Source organism: Rhincodon typus, chromosome 15, assembly GCF_021869965.1.
Source record: "Rhincodon typus isolate 14 chromosome 15, sRhiTyp1.1, whole genome shotgun sequence".
NCBI classification, from domain to species: Eukaryota; Metazoa; Chordata; class Chondrichthyes; order Orectolobiformes; family Rhincodontidae; genus Rhincodon; species Rhincodon typus.
The window spans coordinates 51,975,637-51,988,384 of record NC_063346.1 but is presented as its reverse complement, the minus strand read 5'-3'; the positions used below and the strand labels follow the sequence as shown (position 1 = coordinate 51,988,384).

At 42.4% G+C, this 12,748-nt stretch overlaps 1 protein-coding gene and 1 long non-coding RNA gene across 3 annotated transcripts in view; one reads left to right on the top strand and one right to left on the bottom strand.

Moving 5' to 3' along the window:
* The window catches only part of LOC125485013, a 49,482-nt gene that overhangs the window by 20,507 nt on the left and 16,227 nt on the right, over nucleotides 1–12,748 (top strand). The gene's annotated exons all lie outside the window — the stretch shown is intronic.
* Nucleotides 2,765–12,748, bottom strand: part of rfwd3 (ring finger and WD repeat domain 3) — a 33,607-nt gene continuing 23,623 nt past the window's right edge. For both annotated transcript variants that reach the window (XM_048605840.1, XM_048605839.1), the window contains exons 9-13: nucleotides 11,976–12,126; nucleotides 10,299–10,475; nucleotides 8,000–8,214; nucleotides 7,032–7,249; nucleotides 2,765–4,733 (exon numbers count right to left, since the gene is read on the bottom strand). In XM_048605840.1, the coding sequence (XP_048461797.1) occupies nucleotides 4,590–4,733; nucleotides 7,032–7,249; nucleotides 8,000–8,214; nucleotides 10,299–10,475; nucleotides 11,976–12,126 (905 nt within the window). In that variant the 3' untranslated portion in view covers nucleotides 2,765–4,589. The remainder of the gene's footprint in view (nucleotides 4,734–7,031; nucleotides 7,250–7,999; nucleotides 8,215–10,298; nucleotides 10,476–11,975; nucleotides 12,127–12,748) is intronic.

Below are 12,748 nucleotides of genomic sequence, written 5' to 3'. Positions count from 1 at the left end.
GCATGGATTGGTCTTCCCTAGTTTCCCTGGAGAAGGTGGTGCTGAGCTTTCTTCTTCAACCACTGGGGTGTGTGTTGTAGCTGACCCAAAATGCAATTTAGGGGAAGAATTCCAGAATTTTGACCCAGGACAGTGAAGTTACAGCAAAAACAGTGAGTTACTTGGAGAGGAATTTGCGGGTGCTGGTGTTCCCATGTATCTGCTGCCGGTGACCTGCTAGATGGAAGTGGTTGTGCGCTTGGAAGGTGCTATCTAAGGATCTTGGGTGAACTTCTGCCATGCAGCTTGTAGATCATACACACTATTGCTTGGGTGTCAGTGGTGGAGGGAGTGGATGCTTGTGGATGTAGTGTTAATTAAGCAGACTGCTTTGTCCTTGGTAATGTCAAGCTGCCCAAGTGTTGTTGGAGGACCGAGTATTCCATCACACTCCTGACTTGTGCCTTGTAGATCGTGATCAGGCTTTGAGGAGTCAAATGAGTTACTCCCTGCACTATTCCTAGCTTCTGACCTGCTCTTGTAGCCACTGTATTTGAATGATTAATCAATTTGAGTTTCTGGTCAATGGTAATCCCCAGGCTGTTGATGTTGGGGGATTCAGTGATGGTAACACCACTGAATGTCAAGGGCCAGTGGTTGGATTATTTCTTATTGGAGATGGTAGTTTCTTGGCATTTGTGTGGCTTGAATGTTACTTGCCCAAGCTTAGACATTGTCCAAATCTTGTTGCCTTTGAACACGTATGGCATGGTGGCCCAGTGGTTAGCACTGCTGCCTCACAGGGCCAGGGATCCTGATTCAATTCAGCCTTAGGCGACAGTCTGTGGAGTTTGCATATTCTTCACGTATCTGTGTGGCTTTCCTCCAGGTGCTCCAGTTCCCTCCCACAGTCATGGGTTAGGTCAAATAGCCATGGCAAAAACCCCGTGCGGCATTACAAGGATCCAAGTGGGATGCTCTTCAGTGGGTCAGTGCAGGCTTGAAGGGCGGAATAGCCTCTTTCTGCACTGTAGGTATGTTATGATGCTATGGGCTGTTTCAGTATCTGAGGAGTCGTGAATGGTGTTGATCATTGTGCAATCATCAGTGATGAAAAGGAAGGTTGTTGATGAAAAGCTGAAGACAGTTGGGCCTAACGTGCTACTCTGAGAAACCCCTACAAAGTTGACTGACCTTCAACAGCCACAATTATCAAGAAGTGCCAGCTATGACTCCAACCTGCAGAGAGTTTGCCCCTTGATATCCATTGAGTCCAGATTTGCTAGGTCTCCTTGATGCCACACTCAGTTGAATGGGGTCTTGATGTCAAGGGCTGTCACTCTCACCTCTGGAATTCAGCTCTTTTGTCCATGTTTGAACCAAGGATGAGTAGCCCTGGCAGAACCCACTGTGAGTGTTACTGAACAAGTTATTGCTGAGAAGGTGCTGCTTGATAGCAGTGTCGACGATACCTTTCATCTTGACCGATGATCAAGAGTCGACTGACGGGGCGGTAATTGGCCAGGTTGGATTTGTCCTGCCCTGTGTGTCCAGGACATATCTGGGCAATTGTCCACATTGCTGGGTAGATGCCGGTGTTGTAACTGTACTGGAACAGCTTGGCTAAGGGTGCAGCAAGTTCTGGAGCACAAGCCTTCAGCACTCTTTCCAGAATGTTATTAGGGCCCGTAGCTTTTGCAGTATCCAGTAAAACCAACCATTTCTTGATATCATGTGAAGACTGACATGTGTAATGCTACAGGCCACGGAGGAAGCTGAGATGGATCATCCACTCAGCATATCTGGCTGAAAATTGTTGCAAATGTTGTAACCGGATCTTTTCCACTAATGTGTTGGGCTCCTCCACATTGAGGATGAGGATGAGGATATTTGTGCAGCCTCCTCCTCCAATGATTTGTTAACTGTGCTCCACCATTCACGTGGCAGGACTGCAGAGCTCAGATCTGATCCATTGGTTGTGGGATCACTTAGCTCTGACTATCACTTGCTGCTTATGCTGTTTTGCATGCAAATAGTCCTGTTTGATAGCTTCACCAGGTTGACGCTTCATTTTTAGCTATGCCTGGCACTGCTCCTGGCCTGCCCTCCTGCACTCTCCATTGAACCAGGGTTGATCTCCTGGCTTGATAGCAGTGATTGCCCAGCATATCCTGCAATCAATGGGGTTGCAGATTGTGCTGGAGTACAATTTTGCTGCTGTTGGTGGCCCATAGCACCTCATGGATGCCCAGTCTGGAGTTGCTAGATTTGTTCGAAATCTATTCCATTTTACACAGCGACATTGAAAATATCCTCCATTGTGTTGTGTGGCAATGTGAGCGTGGGAATTGTGTGGTAATCACACTTACTGATACTGCCAGGGACTGATGCATCTATAGCAAGGAGGTTGGTGAGGAGGAGATCGAGTATGTGTTTCCCTCTTGCCAGTTCCATCACCACCTGCTGCAGACCCAATTTAGCACCTATGTCCATAAAGACCTGACCAGCTCGATCAGTAATGTTGCTGCCGAGCCACTCTTGGTGGTGGACACTGAAGTCCCCCAAAGAGTACATTTTGCTCCCTTGTCACTTTCAGTGCTTCCTTCAAGTGCTGCTCAACATGATGGAAGACTGATTTATCAAGGTTGACACAGCTGGGTTTGCTGTTGCTGTTTTCGGTACCTGGGTCAATGCCAGATCTCTGGTTTCATTTCTTCATTGAGACTTTGTAGCGATTATTAGTGAGCCATATAGGTTTTCCTGACAATCAACAATGGTTCCATGGTCATCATTAATTCAAGATTTATTTTAGTGAATCAGATTCCATCATGTGTGTGATGGCATTTGAACCCAGGTTCCCAGAACATTAGATGAGTTTCTGGATTAATAGTCTAGCAATAATAACACTCACTTGGCCATCACCTCTCAAAGAAAACCAGCATCATCCGAAAATAAGACTACTTGGTTAAACTAAGTGGGGATGTTCCAGGTGTCACTTCCTTTGCAATCCTCAAAAGCTTATTTATATCCCCAAATATTCTCTTCACCTGTTACCAAATATCTGAAATCTTAAGTGCCTTGTGAATAATAGCCATTTTAACATCAGCCTCAGTAGGATTAACAGCCTAGTCAATCATGAAATAAATATTAAACTAACTTTACTGTAATGAACACAAAAAAAATTCACACAGAAAATAGTAAAGAAAGTTTCCAATATGGTAAATGTAACAGATTTTTGGCTGCAATAGACGCCCGCAAAACTTTAACTCCAGCAAACATTGCATGAAGTGGAAAATGATAAAAGCCCAGTTGAAAACATGGGTGTGTGCCATGGATCTTGCTGATATTATAGGCTACAATACAGAAGTGCTGTTAATATTCAGTTGTCAAATAAGAACCAGCTGGTGTGCAAAAGGAGAATAATAAGATTTCTTTTTTTTATTTCAAACTGATAGTAATAAAATTACACTTATGTACATTATGAAAGTTTTAATTGCACACAAGTAGCACATGCACACTTTCCATTCAGGTTCACAGTCACAATTCTAGGCAATAATCTTTCAAAAACCCTCACCAGCAATCCACTGGGCAATGTTTTCTGCAATAAATTAGACTAGCAGGTCTCAGCCCTCAAGTCTCAATCTTTTTTGGATGTACAAACTCAGTCATTGACCCCTCCCTCAACTAAGAATTATTCAATGTCATATTTATTTCTATATCGCAAGGCAAAAATTTTTTTTTTTTTTTTTAAACGTGAATCTCTGATTCCCAATGAAACTGAAGCAAAAACCAGACACTCCAAGAAAATAAAAAGAGGTTAAGGCAATACACAGTATATGGCCTGTGACCTCAATACTCCTCTGCAAATTTGCTGTGGTTCACTGGCTGGAACTCTCTCTATTCCACTACCAAACAGACATTTACAGGGGGATTTAAAACAAAAGGTGGCTCCAAGTGGCAGTGCAATGGACCAGCCCACAGCAGTAATAACACATTGGCCCAATGAATCACTGTTGGTATTTGAGCTTTGTTAACTTATCACCAAAGTCAGTAAAAGGAAAGATTAGAAGGTCAGCTCTCCCTACTCCCAGACAATGGGAGGAGGAAAAGAATCTACACAAGGGTGGAGGGGTTACTATAGATCACTTAGTGGTTACTAGTAATTGTTAACAGATAGGCTATCAAAACCAAATGAAAAGCAGCATATGCCAGATGTGAATCTATCAAAGAGGAAAAATAGCTGAACAAAATACCTAGGCATTGATTTTTATTCAAAGATAGTCTCCCTGGAAATATCACAAATAATGACAAGAAGGGTAAGCATTCAACAGAAATGAGCAAATCTTTGGAATCATGAGACGACCAGTAATTACATTTAAATAAAAGGCCAGAGTTTACAATAAAAGGGGCAGTTGGTGGATTATCAGGAGACAACTTGAGTAGGGCAGCCACATAAATCAAGCCCAAACTGAGAATAATTGGGCTTGTTTGAACAAAAAGGTGTTTCATTTCCTAGCCAGATCCTGTACAGCAATTGACTTACAACAGCACCAGAATTGGGCCACAGATTTCCAGTCTTAGTGAGTCGGTGACAGCAAGCACGAGTCCCGTCAGGCCCACTTGTAGATCTTAACCATTTTTTCTGTCAGAGTCCCCAAGAAATTAATGTGATTCACCTCGAAGGGGCAGATATCCAGTACAGGCTGATCGGCTTGAAGCTTCTGGATGAGTGATCCGTTCCCTGCATTCCACACCTGCCACAGCAAGAAAGTATACACTGTTACCTGTCAGGTGCTTTCCAGATGGAAACTAAACAGGACTGCCAGCAAAATTTTAATAGGCAAATGATCTGTGTGTCTGTCGCTTCATCCACTGCAACATCCCACCCAATCCCAAGAGTCCTGCCCTGATCCTTCCATGTGTGTGGTTATAAGGAATCGAATAGCTAAGTGACAAAAATACATATACCAAGAACTATTGTCAAATTAAATTCTACAAACAACAGCAGGTTCATCACATTATCCAATAAAGATATGTAAACCAAAAAAAGGACTGTTTCCTTTCACAGATGTCAAGAAACACATTGTGCAGAGCCAGCATTTCAGTCAGAAAGCCTGCCCTACTTTCCTGAGAGACATACCATTCACATAAATCTACATAAACCCTTAACCACCCACCGAGAAAGCCAACTCTGTCCATCCACACTACACTCATTCTCACCCCTTTTCCACCGTACACGCACAGCGGTTTTCTATCAGCATCTTGACTTGCTTCGCATATACTCAACACTCCTTGGTTGCAGGTTGCTTTTTCATATAAAAAAGGTCATTTTCAGGTGACCTCAGCAAAAAAGATCAAACTGGAAGGGGTTCCTCAATTGCATAATGTTACAAATGGAATGGAAATAAAGTGGAAGCATTATTCCCTGACATGAAGTCTTCAAGGAGTTCATCAATCAATTTACAAAATACAAACAGCTTTGACTACTCATTTTTATTTTAAGTTGAGTTCAACTCTATGGGTCTTAAACCTCAATTTTCATTCAAGGACAAGGGTGCATTATGAAGCCCATTATGAAGATGTTCACTTCACAGACCCCCGCATGAATTGGGCACAACAGAAACCTCAATTACTGCTGAAAATTCATGCTGCCACCATGTGAATTAACTCAGTATCGCAACCATCGAACCAGAAAATAAAATGGGTGTCAAAGGCAGAAACAAACATAAAATATGTGAAGAGCTACCTAGCGTCAGAGAGTGCATACACTCCACTTGCAGCTTCACTGCAGACCCTGTGATCAAACACACGTATTCATACAAGACCCCATTAGCTGCCACTATCTACAATGCAACTGAAGACATCATACTGAGTCTTACCAAGAGCTGCACCATGCCACTGAAAGAACAGCTGCTCACAATCACTGTGCTAAAGAGAGGTAGCCTGTAGTCTATTATAGCAGGAAAGAGGATAATTGTATAGCCAATGACTGTCAATTAGTTGGAAGTCCACTCCAGTGTAACCCATTGCTTGGTTATAGAATTTGCCCATACTCCAAGTAGCAGCATGACTGCAGATAACAGACAGCACAGGAGCCACTGGATCGGTTTTGCCATACTGCAGCGACGAATGGTGCACCCAAATGCCCTTTAGCTTCAGATAATTGTTAGCAGTGAGTTCAAGTGGGCTCTGAATGTTTTCATCCTGATTTTGCAGAGCTGGAGGCCTGCAAGTGTAACTCCGTGCAGGAAAATCCTGTGGCTGATCCTACGGCTCAATTTGAAAGTTCAGTTGGAAGGGCTTTAAACTTTATGTTTCTACTCCTATCTGCCTGTTGTATAGCCTTCTTCCTGCAAGAAAGCAACCCTACTTCACAGATACAGGGGAGAGGAGGGTGGCTGATGAGTTCATGGAGGTTTTGGCAGAGGGATTGATGTCTGTGTTTTGAGGTGTGATATTGGAAAGATGCGCTGAAATGAAACACATGCACGTTGGTAAGAGTGGTGGAAAAACAGCTACTGAGGGAGTTCACAGAATGAAAGGGTGATAAAGTGCTTCAAAAACATTTTCATAGGCATATGAAGGAGATATGTTGATCTATATTACATAAACTTTAATGACTATACACTGCATGTTACAAGGCTGCGTTATTGCTGCTTGGATTTTTCCTGGTGTCTGGGTCACACTAATTTTCACGTGTTAAAATGAGGTCCCATTGGAAAATGTCAGAAACAAAATCTCAGCAGATCTGGGAGAATGTGTGGAGAAAGTTGAAGTACATATTTCTTGTCAATGACCTGTTAGCAACAATGTACTGTGGTGTGTTCTCTCTACACAAAGCTGTTCTTTGGAATCAATGTACTTCAATCATCATTTTGCCATGATTTTATGTTGAATGTAACAGAACACATTACCACATTTGTCCCCATTAACCTACTCAGTAGTTATGCTACAATCTTGAGGACAGAACATCAAGGAACAAAGTTTGAAACTCGATGTCCAAGAAGCAGCTGATAACAGATTAGTGGGCAAAAAAGGATGCCATCACTTACCATAGCACTGTTGGTTGCCTCGTCCCCAGCACACACTAAGACGCTGCCATCCTTCTCAGGACTTGTGAAAATGGCATTTTTAGTAAGCAGTTTACAAGTAGGGCCTGCATTGAATGTCTGGACTGGGTAACATGTACAAATCAGGTTCTCCAATGAGTCTGGGGAAGGAGTGCTTGACAGTTCCATCATAACACACCGTAAAGAACTATGGGTTTTATCTGTTTTAAAAGAGAGAAGAAAAAAAAAGATCAACCATACATTGTTCTTTCCAATTCCTTCAAGGAATGTGGGTGTTTCTAGTTAGGCCAGCATTTGCTGCCTATTTCTAATCACGCAGAGATCAGTTAAGAATCAACAACATTAGTGTGGAGCCACATGCAATTCAAACCAGGTAAGTATGGCAGACTTCCTTCCTTGAAAGGCATCAGTGAACCAGCAGATTTGTACAACAATGTTTACATAGTTGCAATTAGGCTAGCTTTTTATTACATGCAAATTTCACCATCTATGACGATGAGATTTGAACCAATGTTTCCAAAACACTAGCTTAGGATTCCAGATTTCTGGTCCAGTGACAATACCACTATACTATCATCTCCCCCTCAAGACTAGCAACAATTCACAAGTTTGTTTGCACAAAATCCTCTCCTGCCTAAAGGTGAGGATGTTTACTTAGACCTTGTTCCACAGGTACCAGCAGCTGAGAGACTAACAGTGACTAATGTTCTAACGTTGAGCTGCAGCATACAAAACCATGACATCATGGATCCTTCACAACTGGAGCTTGATGCTGCCTTCAGCTGGATGCAATACTGAACAGTTATGAGCAGTACACAACTCTGGTTGGTTCAATCCTCATTTAAGGGCACTGAAGCCAATCATTTCCCAACCAAACCAAAATGTCAAGAAGATTTAGTATCCATGCTGCAATGGCAGACCCCTTTCCTCCCAAATATTGTTTCACGTACTTGGCCTGTAAGTAACAAGACAATGCCGCATCGTGGGTTCAATCTGTATATCTGTGCAGCTTCCAACTTCCAGCGGCAGCAAGTGTGCCTTGTATGTGTTTGTAGATTTCTGCTCCCAGAAGCAGCCCCCTTCCAGAGTGCCAGCCAACAGACCACCGCATGGAAATGCTGCAGAAGCCATACGTGGGAGGTAGGACAGTGAAGTCACAGGACATCTACACAGTGAAACATACAAGGGGGGGAACAATGTTATTATCTGCAATTACCTAGGGTTGGTTGGGGGAGAAGAGAGCAAGCAAGAGACCAGACAGAGACAGAGAGACAGAGACAGAGAGGCCAGAGCACGAGAAAGAGCCACATACACGGTGGTGGTGGTGGTGGGGGAGGGAGGTGGAGAGAAGAGAGAGGGGGGTTTTGAAGAAGAGAGAGAAAATTAATAGCAGTTTATATTTAAAACAGCTTCATGAGAAGCCAGCAGCACATTGGAGAATTACAACCCGGAGCTTGAAGTTGTGCACCTGGTGATGCTTCCTGCATTAGGACTTGTCTACATCATGAGAAGAGTCTTTGTCAGCCCAAGTGCCACAGGATTGGCATTCCATTTGGTCACATGTCCTGTTGTACCTTAGCTTAATTTTACTTTTTGTAACATCAATTGCTTTAAACTTACTTTTAATTTAAACCTTACAATTGTAAAATTAGCGAAAACAAAAAAACTGCAGATAAATGCAAAGTACAAATTCATTGCCCCTACTCACAAATCAGCTCTCTCTCCAATGCTTATAAATTATTTATTTCCCTATGCTAGTTTAGGGATTTATGTTTTTCAAAATGACTAGAGATGAAACACAGTCCCTAACAACAACTTCTCATACAACTAGTTAACTCATGACTTTCCGGTAATGTCACTCAGACAATTTTCTCTTCTCCTTCTGAAGTTCAGTGTTTCCCGTGTTTTTGATGCTGATGACTGTCTCTGGGTCTGTCTCTTTCTCTCATATGCTAATGCATCAGACCCTTTTCAGGTTGAGAAGGTGACAAAATTTTCCAGTTTGGCATTTTCCAAGAAAGCTGAACACATTTTATTTTATCTGGCCAAAGAGAAGCAGGCAGAGTGAGCACACAACTTTAGCAGAATTGCCATCTTCCAAATTGTGAATGGCATCCTGCACTGTGGGCATGGTATTTTGCAGGCTGCAAGTATGTCTGAAAGGTAGCACATTCAGGACAGTTTTGACTCACTCAAACAATCCACTGGTGTGACCAGACACAACATATCATCCAGGACAATGTCTCGAATGCTCAGAGCAGTCATACTGATTCCATTCTGCAGTAGGCTGTTGTACCATCTGCATTTGGGCCACCAAAACAAATTAGAGGCTGGTAATTGGGTGACAAGGGTTATCCTTCGATGGCACGATTCATGACATTTTTTCACCCAGGAGGGTGGTGGTGGGAATGCACTTTGTGGGACAGGTAAAGAGGCAGGAAACATCACATCACATTCAAAGTATGTGAAAGAGCACTTAATGGTCTACAGCCTTGAATATTATGACAAATTCTGAGAAGTGGGATCAGTGTGGACAGGTTGGCACAGAATCGATGTGTCAAAGGTCCTCTTCTGTGCAGTGTATCATGACGACTATGGGGATGGGTGAGAAGACAGAAAAAAAGGTAAGCAGACAAAGGAATTGTTGACAGTAGGTCAGGGAAGAAAAGTAGGTGATCATGGAGAATATGAGTCGTTGAAAGTGGGTTAGCTGTGCTGAAAGCAACCGATTTCCGACAGGACCTGGGGTAGTAGGAATAGGTAATAGAATGTGGAAGAGGGCAATCACGCGCTAAAATCAGTGTTGAGTCTTGAATACTGTAAGGTGCTGCCAGACCTGCTGAGTTTCTCCAATTTGTTTTTACTTGTTTCCAATCTCCTTCAGCCACAGTTCTGTTTTATTTCAGTAAGTCAGGTGACTTCAGCCTGAAAAGTTACTCAATGGAAAAGGTGGCCTTTTTATTCTTCCACCTCCCATTCTCTGGTTCAATCACTGTGCTTCTGCAAAGAACCTTAAATCTTCTTAATGAAGGCTTTAGTCACAATAGATAAGGCAGAATTATCATTTGAGAATTACAAATTCCAAATGCATAACTATCTAGCATTTCCAACCTGGACCATTATGACAAGTGCCACAACTCAGTTCCTAGGAGATCCAGACGGTATAACAAACAAGCCACAAAAGAAAGGACAGACAGTGACTAAGCACACTAGCAAAAGTAAATTTCACAGTGTACTTAAAAGACATACCGAGAACCCTGTGATGGAAGCTCCTGGACGTGGGTTGTCGTATCCCTCATGTCATATATCAAAATGGAACCATTTATCAGCCCAGCATAGATGTAGTTTGTGTCATCTGAACACCAGCAGCAGCTCCAGACAGGGCGGCCAGTGTTGTAAGTCTGAACCACCGTATTGGCCATCAGGCTATAGAGACAGCAATTAACAGGGTCATTGCAAGCACAGGATGATGCACAGTCAATATCTTGGGACACTTTGCCACAGGAAAGAAAACAATTTTGACAAAACTTGGCTGTAATTCTGGACAGCTCCCAGTGAGTGGCAGGATGATGCTCTTTAGGAGGGTCATGGCTATAAGCACTGCCTAATTTCAATCTGGATATTATGAAGGCACTAGGGGTCAATCTGAGCTTCCCTCAGCTGCTGTACCTTTTTGGGATGCAAGACCTACAAATAAGACCATGCCTAGTTAAGGTTGTGGTGGTGTGTCTTCTTCCAATTATTTATTTTTCTTTACAATTTCTTGCTCGGCCACTTCAGAGGATATTTGGGGTGGGGAGGAATCCAAAAGTAGAAAGTTTAAGGTGATAGGGGCAAGATTTGAGAATTACCCGAGGGGTAATTTTTAATTCCAGAGGATGGTGCGTGTATGCAACAAGTTGCTACAGGAAATGGTAGGAGACGGGTATGATTACAGTATTTAAAATGAGTATATGAATAGGAAAGGTTTAGAGGCATATAGACCAAATGATGGCAAAAGTGGCTAGGTCAGATTGAGATGTCTGATTGATGCAGCTGAGTTGGACCAAAGGGTCTGTTTCTGTGCTGAATGACTCTATGACTATGCAGAATGGAATAAGAGTTATCACATGCAAGCCAAAGCAGGGTGGTACAGACCATTAAGCGAACTACGATAATGAACGAGTTGGATTGTCAACCTGACAGCTTTGGAGATCATTTTTATGGTGGCCACACATAACTGGATATATTGAATGTTTCACACCTTGTCATAGGTTGATTCAAGCTCATGACAGTTGGAAATGCAAGTCCAGTATCATAATCACTTATCTGCTCTGGTGAGCTGAGAGTTCATGTATCAACCAAGAACCTATTCATATTACCAAGAATTCGTCCTCCTAGCAAATAAGTGGTTGATGATCAGGTTAGTTATATGGCTCTGGCAGTCACACAGCAAGCCAATGGTCTGGGATCAGAATTGCATGATCATGTGATTGAAGAATGATGGCTGCCTTTCAAACCACACAACTGCAAATAGCCAATACCTTAAAGAGAAGGGGAAGAAAAAAAGCCAAGGAGTAGGTCATCTGCAGTTACTTCTGCCTGAATAGTTGTGGTGGAATGCTCCTGGAAGGTCAAAGCACCAATTTTGTTTTTGATGGAAACAGGAAGTCCAAAACAACTGATTTAGCCAAATCACAAAAAAAGTACTGAAAAATCACAAGCATCACCACCCCTAAAGAGACAGGGAAACGCAGAGAGAAAAAAAAGACAAGGAACACAGGGTAGCATACAGAGATCTGAGAAACTTGCACCTTTTCCCTCAATGCCTAAAAACATAAGTTATCAGCACTGCCCATGAAAGAATCTTATTCACTTCTCTAGATGACAAGAAAGAAAACTATCACTGGTTTTGATCCCTTCCCTTCCAGCTTGATACCCATTTACCTGGTTAATTTGACAGTATTGTCCAGAGATGCAGAAAGGAGGATACTGTCGGAGTGGTCACTGAATGCCAGACCTCTGATCTGTTTGGAATGGATAGGTACGTATTGAGTGCTGCGGAAGTTCACCCCACTTATCTTCTTCACACCACATCCTGCATAGCAGACAAATGAGGAAGCCAGAGTAGCAAAAATTGAACTATTAGGAATTATCTTAACTGCAATGCAACAGCAAATTACACGTAAATTGGTCAGCCAACATGATTTCACCTCTCCGCCAGCACCCCTGTCAAAACAGCTGATAGCCTGATCTAGAAATTTCTGTATGTGGAAAGTAGTCAAATGGTTGCTGTTCTTAATAAATGCTGTTGAATTGTAACACACACCTTCAGTGCACACAATCTTTACAAACTGAGTGGACAGATCGAATTACAATCTTTAGCATTAAGGTTTGTTAAATGCATCAGTATCATAACTTCTCATACAACAATATATCTCAGCAAACTCAGCAAAGTTCTATAAAGTAGTCTAGAATCACAGAACTCAGGGAAGAAAGGATGAAGAGGAATGAGTTCACAGCAGGGAAGAGATTAATGCAGAACAAAGGGACTGCTGCAAGAACTAATTTTTAAGTTAGGGGAAAATGAATGACTAAAACTTAAAGCAAGACATTTTAAAAGTTAGTGGAAACCATACAGTCGACATATTTTGGGGAACTGTGACGTAGATAACGGTTAACAATTAGAAAGGAGTCAAAGGCGAGAGAAACACTTGAGG